The following is a 12404-nucleotide window of genomic DNA, read 5'->3' as shown; positions in this document are numbered from 1 at the left end:
GCACTATTACCTCAATCAGTCTCTAATGGCTTTTGGCCATTGACAAGAGTCACTGTCTGCAACATCTGGCAGACTGCCTCTCACTTTCTGCCATCACTTTGATCTAATCAGGAGAAACTTCCCAGAAGTCCAATAAACCCCGGTCCACAACCCACGGTTCAATTTATAACAACAGATACTTGTGAAAGTGAAAGTCGGTGGTTTCAGGCTTTTAACAAATATGTAATTCTGCAGCAACAGACATGCTATACCTACATGTGACAAGCAATACAGACAACAGATGGTGGAGTAACTCCAATATGTCTAAACTGTTGGCAGTGTCTTAACATAAAGCACCACAGGGATACTGGAGCTAAAATCCAGCAGCATGCTGGAAAATGATTGTTAAGAGGAAATGCTGTGTTGACCAAACTCTTAAGTGGAAACCCAGACTGTAAGTAATGCTTTTACCAGAAAGTCTAGCCCAGGAGAACCTGGAAGAGCCAGCGTTGCTGATAGCATTACTGTGGAGGAGAGAGATACAAGCCCTTCCACTGCAGCATGCAATTACAGCAGTGTGGTCCAGAATGCTAAAACAGCAGGCGATAATATGAGAGAGCTATGTAATGCAAAAAGATGGATGAAAACATACCTGTCTCTCCCCATAGAGTGTCGTGGCTATCAATTTGCACAGCATGCTCATTATTCAAAGCCAGCAAGCTGCTCACAACCTGCCAAAAAGAAACACAGATTAATGGCATACTGTTCCAGCACAAGATATCAAGTCAGGTTTCAAAAGGTTATGAAACATGCTAAAACAAAAAAAATATGAATAAATAAAAAATTAGATACAAAAATTGGATACTGCTGCCTGAGCAAATTATTACTAATTAATCACAGCAGACTGGAGAACTGCTGATCCCTGTGTGAGGTTACGTGAGTTGAGTACAATCTGATTAATACTTGAACTTTAATGGGGTCTCCTTCTACATGAGGGTTGACAGCTTAGCTTGGCCCACTTCTGTTATTCTAAGCCCGGCCTCGGGATCCCATCCCAGCTAACGAGGAAGCCAAAATAAACCTTGAGCCCACACTGCACCTGGGCACCTGAAGGCACTGCACTGTGATTGATCCTTGAATCCTGCTTTCAGACATGCAAGGCCGAATAACACTTCAAACTTTAATTCATCGTTACTGAGAACAAGATGTGGTCAAGTTTTAACAAGGTTTTTCTCTCTGCTCTTTGAAAAATCTGAAGTTCTTTGTCGAAGGTTGATGCTACTGTGCCACGAATCCAATGTGCGTTTCATTTTCACTGTGTGTACCGTACATGTACATAACTAGCAAGGTTCGTCTTTTATTTCAAACATCCCTTTTTGTTGTGAGACACAGTTTCATTAACGTGAAAATAAAACCTCGCCCAAGTTTCTCATCATGTCCTCACGATCATCTTAGGTGTGAGGGGTGAACAGTGTCGTGAGAAAAACATGCGCACGTGTGTCGTACAGACCTGTGTGTGTCCCATGCTGGAGGCTGCTATCAAAGCCTGCTGTAGAGCTTTGTTCTTCAGAGCACAGTCCTGCTGCTGCCCCTCTGCACTCCACTCCAGCTCAAGCAGGTACTGGATAATCTCTGGGTGTCCTCGAAGAGCAGCATGCACCAGTGCACACTGGCCACTCTTATCCACGTGATCAACCTGGGCAGACACACAAGATTCTTGGCTTTAGTGGCACAGAAACACAGGAAACATTACACCTCACGTGAACTAGCTGCATATGAGCCATGAACTACAAATTGCATCAAAGGGGAGCGACTGTCAGACTATAGACACAATACAGCACCGAACCCCATTAGCAAAAAAAAAAAAAAAAAGACTGCGCCCAAACCAGCTGAGCCGCCTGCGATCTGAGTGAAATATCCAAGTAAGTCAGATGATTAATAACGTTAACTAACATGGCCTTTTGTTTTATCTTAGCGGACCATGCCAATGCTAAAAGTGACAAACTGACATCTGAAGGTCGGTCTCTCTCTCTCTCTCTCTCTCTCTCTCTGTCTGACTCACACAATCTTAGGTGAAGGGTTGTAGAGATGCTGCTGAGATCTGTTTTTGTGGACATTTTGGATATGGATAAAAAAAAATCTGCACTAATGTTATTGATAATATGCAGAAATATGTCAAATGTAGTAAGGTTGATTCTTCCCTTCTGCGTGTCACATACTATAGTGCTTTTAATAACTGTGTTTTGCTGTTGGGAATATCAGAATATATTCCACACAGCTGGGACCTTTTGAACTACTGCTGTGACTTGAGTCACAGGTATAAAAAGGTGTTAGCATGTCAGGACGCTTTATTTTACTATTTTTCAGTGTTGATGCCTGTGTAAATGTATATAAGAATATTTAATAATTAAATGTTGGCTTTGGACTTATATTTTGTTTAGAGAGTGCATTTTTTTTTGTGTTATCCTTTTTAAATCCCATTACTTCTACAATGTACTACTACTAATAACATGAATAGCCTAATAAGGATAGCAGCAGCAAAATTATCTGTACATAAATTAACTTTCACTGGCACAATGGAAAAAAACCTGGACGTTTTGGCCCTGGGCTTGGCACGCCAAAAACTAATGCCATACAGTTTTCATGACCAGTAGATTCATCTCCAACTCATCTTCACTTGTAGAGGTAAGCGGTTACAAAAACAGGCGTCCCACCTTGCTCCCCCACTTGCAGAGCACCATGACTATTCCCAGGTGTCCTGCAGCAGCTGAGAAGCAGAGGGGGCTCATGCCGTTTTCAGACACCACGTCCACACTGGCGCCAAACTCCAGCAGCAGAGAGGCAATTTCCTGGTGACCAAGGTGACACTGGACGCAGAGCACCGGCGCGTTGTTGAGGACCTCTGTGCGGTAGTTCACATTGGCCCCTCCCAGCATCAGCAGACGGCTCACCTGATTTACACAGGAAAATAGACATTTGGTGTTGGAACAACATTATCAAAGTACCAGATTAGCATCTCCTAAGAATTTCTTTTTTTTTTTCCATTTAGAGGCCGTATTATACAGAATGCCTTTATTTATTTATTTTTTCCAGTATTAAAGATTAATGTAATTGCCAAAATGAAGAAGAAGAATACTGCCACGCTGCAGTTTCAACCTGAAAATTAGGCTGTAATTAACCATGTGAGTCTGTGCACACTCAGTATTCCTCTTACAATTTCCCTGAAGTACCCTCAAAGGCAGATAAAACATTTACTCCACACATTTACACAAGAGCATTACTGTGATGGTATCTATAAAGAGGGATCTTAACTAGCATTTAACAGCATGGGTTTGTAATTATGGACCTGCCACAACGTCCTAGTGGGGTAAACTGTTTTTTAAGGCCATTAGGTTTATCAGTTGAAGATTTACAGTTAATGTGTATACAACAACACAAACTACGTCTCAGAGACGAAGATCCATTTGATTTTGCCCTTGTAACTCATTTCATTGCAAAAGCCCAGGCTGTCACTAAATGAAGTGGTCACATTCTACTGAATGCCATTATCAAGTGTGTTATTGTCTTCCATGATGAGGAAATCAATAATAAATGCTTAGTCAAACAGAACCACTGAGCCCACCGAGTATCTGACAACAGGAAATTAAACTCTGTGTTATTTGTTGGATCCTTTGTGGAATAAATTAACTGTTTTTCTCTGTTCTCCTCAAAGGACAGAACAAGGTCATTTTGTAAGTGTCTCTCCACTGATATTATACGCAATAACTCGCAAGCAGACACTGGGGATGACAGTAAGTGATGGAACACCACAGAAACACTAATGAAAAAGAAAAACGCAGGATAATTTAGCTTCTAGCCAGAATATTTCATTCGGACATAATGTCTTTTCCAGGCCAATGATTTTTCTCACCCTCCAAACATAACTAGGAGGTAGTACCTGCAAAGTAGCTCTGGCTCTACATTAACGTTTGTCAAATTAATGCTAAGAAAAGTTGGTCCGTAATTACAGAGCCTCACCTGTATGAGGCTCCAGCAGCAACAAATCATGAATAGACGACTGAAGGAAAAGTGTATCTGAATAACTAAATACACAGTCGGTTAAATGACTCTCTGCCTCCCATTCATCTTGTACTGATCTTTTAACTCCTCACATTTCCTATTTTCTTCATCCTGGCGCACATTTCATCAGATATCTACTTTCCAATTTCCTCTAAACATTTTTAAATTTCCTTGTTGCTTAAATGAGCCTGAGAATGGCTGCCCAGTATCAGACACATCATTGGCCAATCACTGCGTCTAACAAGGAACTGATTATATTAGTCTGGAAATTCAGCCACTAAATGTAAGTGACATTACAACAGACCACAGCTACGTACCAGATCTAACAGCAACTTTCAAATGACTTATTACCTCCATATGAACAGTTGGTATTCAGTGATACAATCCTGTCAACCATATCCTTGATAATTAACTAATGTTAAAATAGTCTCTTAGCGCTGACACACTCTTTTCCATTCACTCTGGTCTAAATACATCACTAACATAAGATACACAGACACACTATATCTATAATTACATTATACATACCAAGTCATGCTCATATTATCATTATATAAGCAACAAAGAAAATAATTGAGAAAATATCACAAGCAATACAGAAAGTGCTTTAATGAATGGGAAATGGCAATGGTGGAATTTGGGATATGTGAACCACAAAAGGGAGAGAAAAAAAAGTTAATTGTTATGAAATGTTATGAGAAAAAGGGGCAATGTGAGGAAATAGCAAATCCTCTGTGTGCTAAATGGAAAATGGATTAGAGAGCTAGGACTAATACAACAGGGCGAGAAGTTTAAGCTTCTATATTCTTCCAGTCCATTTTGATGATGTAACTCAGACTTGTTATTTGTGTACTCATTTACACTTTTGCTCGCCTTTTAACGGCATTCACTGCTCATGTCCTTATAGACAGGAGACCGGAGGCCACAGGTCGAGCTGAGGGTGAAGGCGCAAGATGCATCAGTCCATGTAGATGACAGGTATTTATCCTGCTTCTTAGAGTTGTTGGTCTGTGCTGTACTCACACAAGTATGAGAAATATGACAGTTATTAAAACTAATGACTAAGGGATGGTATTTGATGATGTCACTAACAATACTTGGTACAGTATACAGTACTTATCAACACTGATTTTGATTTAAGAGTTTGAGGGGAATTGTTTGGACTGTGGAGAGAAGTGATTATGTTTGTAATTCTGGGCTGCAAATATAGATTATTTTAATTATAAACCAATCTCTCTATTTTTTTTTATTATTAATCAATTAATGTTTAAGCCTAAAAATCTAAATTGAGGCCAAAAACAAGAAAAGGTGTCTTGTCGTAAGTAACCAGATGTCAGAGTGATGTGTTCATATGAAAAACTCTACTATTAACTGAAACTGAATGACAAGAAAGCTGGAGAACATTTTTACCTTGACATTGGGTGTGTAGAGGTTTCTCAGAGAGGCCAAAGCTGCAGAAAGGCCATCGGCACTGCAGCTGATCCACAAAGCCTGCAGCACACTGGATGACACACCTGTTTTCTTACTCAGGCCCTGTGCACGCACGCACACACACACACACACACACACACACACACACACACACACACACACACACACACACAAACATGCATATGAGTGCATACATAACATCAATGAACCTGAGCTGCACAAGCTGTCGAGTTTTTCTCTTCACACCCCGTGGCTTATCCTCTAGTGAACCACAGTCACAATACATAAATAAACAGAGAGTGAACACCATGGGACTCTGAAGAGATGGATTTCAAACAGTGATGAACGCAGAGAGCTTGTATAGGTCCCATCGCTATACCTTGAAGATGTGCGCTTTGAGAATGTGATGTCCCAGCTCCATGGTCTGCTGCCGATTAAGTTTCCCCTCTTGGCGGGACAACATGAAAGCCATAAGAGCATGGCCAGTCCTGCATTAGAGAGGAGACAGACAGAGGATGCTCAGCTGTGCAGCAGAATAGGTAACAAATACGATAACAAATTGATTCTTTCGTCGTGTATCTTTATATTTATAAATAGCAAAGACGTCTGAGCTGGTTTACAGCTTAATGATGAACTCGGGATGGTAATTTTTGTCATGTAAATCAACTGGTGCATCTGGTGTTGGTCTGCCTCACTTCACATGAAAGTGCTTGTTCATTCTGATCATGAAGAGCACCTTGCCATTGTGGAGGAGAAGGCTGGGGAAGAGTGTAAAACCCCTGGGTTCTCCTTTCCTTCTTCCCTCAGCCACTAATTAATGTAGAACTTCATTAAAAGGACATGCATGATTGCAGATCACTTTGATCTGGTTGAAATTCTCTCTATTCGTGACCAGGCACAAACATAAGAGGGACTACAGCAAGCTTTTGTGTGCATGAGCGTTCCCTCTGCCAGCCTCTTGAGCCTTTGTGTTTTTTTTTTTAATGACGGAGTTGGAAAGCTGTGAATAACCAGAATATGAAGCTGGGCTCGGGTCCATTTACAGACACAACTGTGCGAGCAGAGGTGATACTGACGCGCGACAGGGAGGAAAAAAGCAAGCCAAAGTGACATCATCCAATTTATTAAGTGTGAATGACTGAAGGCTCTAATGCTGGTGAGGGGGGCTCTATAATTTAGGTTAGGTAACACTACTAAAGGAGATAAGCCTGACTAACAGGCGAGAAGGGCAACGGCTGGAAACAATGATTATTTTCTGCAGAGTGAAGTCTCCCCTGCAACTTTTAATGTAAGTGGAAAAGATTCAGCAGGCATGTATAGCCCAACATTTCCCAGGCTAAAAAAAGGTATTCAGGGCATTCCTTCGGACTTAGCATGGATTCACAGGTCAATTATCGCTGTATATTTTTAGTTAACACGGTTGTAGTGGTGGAATTACACACTAATAACACGACTTTAAACACACACACCGATGGGAATGATTTTCATTAGCACAATTTTAGCACACCCACTCACATCTCACATCTCTGTATGTTAGATAAGAAATGTCCTTGCAGTGTCGTATGACTACAATAAGTACTTCTCAAACTCATTTTCTCCCAGACTCAGAACTGAGTCACACTGCATTTATCAATAAGGACATTCAACTCTCTACTCTGTGCAAAGTCCTTCATGATAATTTACTTTGCCTGCCAGACAGCAGCCATGATTCACACAATGAATGCACTGCAGTAAAAACTTCGGGGGACAAACAACAAGATTATTTCTCAAACACAAAGACCCCTAAATTTTGAAGATCAGTTTGACCGCTGCCATGTAATTATCAATATGGTTCAGTTTGGGGTCTATTTGTGATTCATTCCATGATGCAAGACCAAAGGCAAAGATGCTAAGACTTGTCATGCCTGTAATAGTAGCCTGCATTCCTAAAGGGAGAGCTGCTGAGTTACTGCAATCGCTTACAAAGCAGATGACTGACCTGGGGTCACAGAGGAAGTCCGTGCTCTCTCCATCAGCTCTCCACACCAGCCACTCTCTGAAGGAGGGGTGGCAAAACATGCGCGTCTTGTCGCGCCGTTTGATGAGGAAGCATGAGAGCAGCTCCATGCGTTGCTGGAAGTCCTCCCACGGCAGCTCCCCCTGGACGAAGCTGGCGTTGATGGCCTGGAACAGCTGCTCGTCCGTCATGGGGTGCAGCGAGGCGAGCGCCACGTTGAGGATGGGCAGCGAGCGCTCAAAGGCCGAATTGGTCATGAACTTCATATTGCACTGTAACTGGTAGAGCTCGGCCAGCGAGACCGGCACGACCTTGTAGCTGGAGCTTTTGATGACCAGGTGACCTCTCTCAAACAGATCCAGGGTGAGTTTGAGATACAGGTAGGAGCCCTGGCTGCGAGAGATCAGGTGGCTGCTGAGCTTGCCGACTGTGATGGGATCGGCCTTGCCGTTCAAGCTTATATTGTTCATGATATCCTTGCTGCCATTGATACGGTACTGGATGTAGGCGTTGAGGTCGTTGCTTATCTCTTTGTTGTCGGAAAAGTCATCCAGGGAGATCTTGGAGAAGGGCAGAAGGCTGGTGATCTCCTACGGCAGAAACAAGATTAAAAAGATAAAAATAAATGGGGAGCATATGTTTATGTTATGTTTGTGGAACCATGCCGCTTAATTTCTCTCCAATTGCAAATGATCCTATATCAATGAGAGTATATCAATACCTAACACAGCAGTAAATCCTTGTCTGGAACGCCTCTGCAGAATGAATTGTATTTCTTATTACAACTACAGGTAAACAGAAGAATTATGGCCCAGTGAAAATTGAGAAAATAAATACTGTAAATAAAATAGGGAGAAAAAAAAACGTGTGTGTGATTTCTATCAGTGTCTTCGAGCAGCGGGGGAGCAAACACACTGAGCTATCAGGCCAAAGCACACTTGTTACTGTTGGAAATGTGGCTATGAGGAAAATAGGAAGCTCGGAAAAGTGTGTATTAAGAGGCAGGGGATGGATGGGATGGAGGCTCGGAGGTAAGCAGAGGTCTGAGCCGGAGCTCACATTTCAATCTATGTCCTGGGGGCCGGAGAAATCAATGCACCTTAATCCTCCCATCCTCTAGGCTGTCTGAGGCCAGAGAAACATCGCCTCGGTGAGATAACACTTCGCTCTCTCTTCATGACAAGGTACAGTAAACAACCCCCAACACCCCCTCCCACACACACACACACACACACAAAACAGGGACCCAGTGACATGTACTGATCCATGAGATGGGTGAAGTATGAGCAACACCTCACATGTGCAGGGTATTAGTCTAGCAAGCAAAAAGCCAATACTATGACACTTCATGACACTCCTACAGATGAATATGATTCTGTGGCCACAAGCTGAGACACAGTTTTTTTTTTCACGGCTTTCTTTGCAGCAGGCTTCGCTGATGCAATATTAATGGTTCATCCTTTTTGATCTACAGCATGCCTTCAGTTACTCAGAGAGTGTGACGCACAAAACTGACGAATAAGTTCAGAGGTTGTGATGCTAATTCCCTCCGGTTAGAATTTAGCTTCAGTGTGTCGCTAAGAGCCCGCCTGCACTCCTTTTCACACTAACATTTGAAGCTAATTGCTTTGTGCGCAGTCAACTGGGTCGCCCCCGAAAAGAAACTGCTCTTCCACATCATAAACTGATACTGAGGCATTAACTAATGTGAATACAATATATTGGTTTAGCACATCCAGAGGGCCTTGCCATAAAGCAAACTTTAATTTTGGCTCAGAGTGTCAGGGTAGAAAACAAATGGGCTGAACTTGGCTCGCAGCAGACTTCTCACTCCCAGCACCTTCAGCCTCTGGCTCCAGCCTGAGCATTAATAACTTGTGTTGTGGATACCAGTCTGTCACCTATCACATCATTATCCGAGGTTCACATCCCAGAAAAAAATTAAATCGGCCACCGTTTGTCTCCTCGGATACACGAAAGCCTCAGCCTTTGCCGGTGTGAATTTCAACACACATCTCTGTAGCTCATCCACCAAGTGTCACCGGGGTGTGTGTGCTCAAGGAGACCGACCGCTCCCTCTCTGTCAGACAGCCTTGATTCCTGGGTCACTGATACTTCAATTCTTCCTTAAATGGTCCTAGATACACTTGACAAAGATGACTCCGTTGAGAGTAAGAATATGACGGGGGGACCAGTTCAAGAAGATGGCTCTACTGTCACACTTGTCAAAATCTACAGGGTCTGATGTCAGTCAGTGAGAGTATCAAGAGACGACAACAGATCCCACTCATGGGCTGCTGCTTATTTTAATTTGGGTGTTGTTATAGTTGACAGTCGTACTGGGAGAAATATGAAATGAAGATAATTACAAGAGCTGATTATGCCTCACTCTCTCAACACAGGCTGGTTAATTTGAAAATATCTAATAGTGCCTCAACAATGATGATTTATTCTGCTGTAGTCCAAGAAATATATGATATATAATACAACAAGGTTGTTTTTTTTGTTCTTTTTGTTTGTAATCAGTGAGTCCTGCCTTACCAGTAAGTTGACCCGGACTGTGACGACCAGTTTAAGCCAGGAGGGGAATTTGGCGATGATCTTGGTGATAAAAGAAGCGATGGTGTCGCCATAGTCAGGTTTGTGAAACTCTGCTTCGTTCAGCCCGTCTATCAAGATGATGTGGTCCTCCTCTGGAATCTTACGCTCTGGAAACATAAATGGAGCAAATAACAAACATAAGGTGATGTGAAGTGAGGTAAAGTAACAGTTCAACTAGACTTCCTGTGGTGAGAGTGCAGAGAAGTGCTTCATTTCACAGCGGTGACTAAATTCCAGTCTCTCAGTGGTGCAGTGAGACTGAGTGGTAGGAGCCTTTACTTATGGTACGTTCACACTGAAACCGTCGGGAGTGTCTCGGTGGCCGGAAGTCAGTCATTTTCAATGGACTCCGGCGTCGACGGGTGTCGGGAGCGTTGGCAGCGGCAAGCGCCGTGATGCCAGCGTCAAATTGAAGTTGAGAGAAGCTCAATTTTATGTAATGAGGAGCGTCGCCGCTGAAGCAGCAGCCAATTGCAGTCCAGGATTCTCACAGCGGGAGAAATTCAGAGAGCCTGAATGGACACATCTGCAACACTGCTTGAAAGTCCCGCCCCTTTGGCTGCCTCTGTAAAGACTCAATGATTTCAGGGGCAGCTGGTTGGTCTACTCTGTGGGGGAATTTAAAAACATTTTCCCTTGTTCATGTCTTAAATTTTAGTCTTATTTGACCTTCCTGTAATGTTTGCAGGCTGCCTCTTGATGGCACAGCAAATTAAATTAATACTTAAGTAACATAACAGTCTGGCAGCTTTACAATTTGGAAAATGTTCTTGTCTGAAGCACATTTCATTTTTCAGATACACATACTCGACAAACAGAGCACGGCATCAACAAGCATTTAGAAATACTGGCAAGAGAAAGAAAGAAAGAAAGAAAGAAAGAAAGAAAGAAAGAAAGAAAAAAAGGTCCCCATTAGGGGGGGTGGTGGTGGGATTAAAAAAAAAAAAAAATACTGGCAACTGTTTTTACCTTTACGAAGGTTGGTGAGTGGCTCCAGGACCCCCCTCCGGAAAGCAGCCATGGGGTCCTGGACGCAGGAGCGCAGACTGAGCATGCTCTGGAGGTGGGGCTCTTTCAGCAACAGCTCCCTGTACGCACTGAGCTGGTGTGCTCTGCACAACAGGGCTGCAATACTATGTACAAACTCTGGCACCAAGCATGTGTATGTGTTATCCGCCTGGCAGTAGTGATACGCCACCACCTGCAACACAAGAGGAGAAGGAGGAAAACAGATGAAATCCGGGGTGACCTCAGACTCAACAAGAATTAAAAACATGCTGGAGTCGTAAATGAAGAGCGGAAATTAGTTCTGGCTTTGGTAATAAATGGGTAAAGCTGGGAACATTCAAGAGCGGCCTTGTTGACTTGGGTTGTTGACCTGACTTCAGGCAGGTTCAGAACATAATAGCTGGAAATCAAATCTAGCCATGATGGGCCTGAGGTGGCAGAAGTACAAATCACTCTGAGAGAGCAACGACCAAATTCTAACATCCGGCCGGCTGACTGATGTGCAGCTTCATCACACAGGGTTAGGCTCGGTCAGTCGCCCAGCTGAATTTACATAGGAGAGGAGAAGAGGAGACAGAGGATCCCAGGTGGACTTCTAAATGGAGGCTCTTCAGTGTCTGAGCAGGTTTCTGCGCTGCTCTGAAGAGGTCTGATTTAGAAGAAGAAAGCAGGGATGGGGAAGAAGAAAAGAGAGATGCCCTGGGGAGTATGACTGTTCTAATTACAGAGCAACCTGGAGGAGCTGACACACTTTCAGGGGCAGCAGGAGGGGAGGGGCAGGTGACCTCTCCCTCTGCTGGCTCTACCTGCCTATTGCTCCATTAACAGTGATGACCAGCTTCTGGAAAGGCCTGAGGCCAATATCAGAACGTTATCATAGTGTACAGCGCTTTAAAGTGGACCAACATGGACCGCAGCTTAAGCATTGTGACATTTAATGGTGTATTAATATGTCCTGTATTTCTAATGGAGGAAATATAAACCACAGGTTCATAAATCCCATCAGAACTATACATAGAACAGAATGAGACCCTCTCCCATGTTATATGTGTGACTTGGTCCAAAGTCAGTTAGAGTAGAGACTAGAGACAGAGATAACACATCCATTGTTGGACAATAACAACAAAAACAACAACCACAGCCACCAGATATCTCCAGATGTGTGTTCTTTATAAAAGCAGCAAAATAATATGTGTCAGAGAAGTTATTTGGGCAAATCTAAGCACAAAAGAGAAGGAGGTTTCCAGAAATACAGAATTCAGCAGTTAAAGATTTAAATCTATGGAAATAAATTTGCTCAACATTTCATCATAAAGGCCACGCATAAAAG

General features: G+C 42.9%; 1 protein-coding gene across 4 annotated transcripts in view; it reads right to left on the bottom strand.

The window, feature by feature from the left end:
- Positions 1 to 12404, bottom strand: part of tanc1b (tetratricopeptide repeat, ankyrin repeat and coiled-coil containing 1b) — a 101457-nt gene that overhangs the window by 10988 nt on the left and 78065 nt on the right. For all 4 annotated transcript variants that reach the window (XM_083996230.1, XM_083996229.1, XM_083996232.1 and 1 more), the window contains exons 11-18: positions 11036 to 11267; positions 10007 to 10173; positions 7448 to 8055; positions 5849 to 5957; positions 5449 to 5571; positions 2694 to 2930; positions 1490 to 1675; positions 632 to 710 (exon numbers count right to left, since the gene is read on the bottom strand). In XM_083996230.1, coding sequence (XP_083852356.1) covers positions 632 to 710; positions 1490 to 1675; positions 2694 to 2930; positions 5449 to 5571; positions 5849 to 5957; positions 7448 to 8055; positions 10007 to 10173; positions 11036 to 11267 — 1741 coding nt within the window. The remainder of the gene's footprint in view (positions 1 to 631; positions 711 to 1489; positions 1676 to 2693; positions 2931 to 5448; positions 5572 to 5848; positions 5958 to 7447; positions 8056 to 10006; positions 10174 to 11035; positions 11268 to 12404) is intronic.

This window comes from Trachurus trachurus, assembly GCF_905171665.1.
Source record: "Trachurus trachurus genome assembly, chromosome: 21".
Taxonomy (NCBI): domain Eukaryota; kingdom Metazoa; phylum Chordata; class Actinopteri; order Carangiformes; family Carangidae; genus Trachurus; species Trachurus trachurus.
This window is presented reverse-complemented; position numbering and strand designations above follow the sequence as displayed.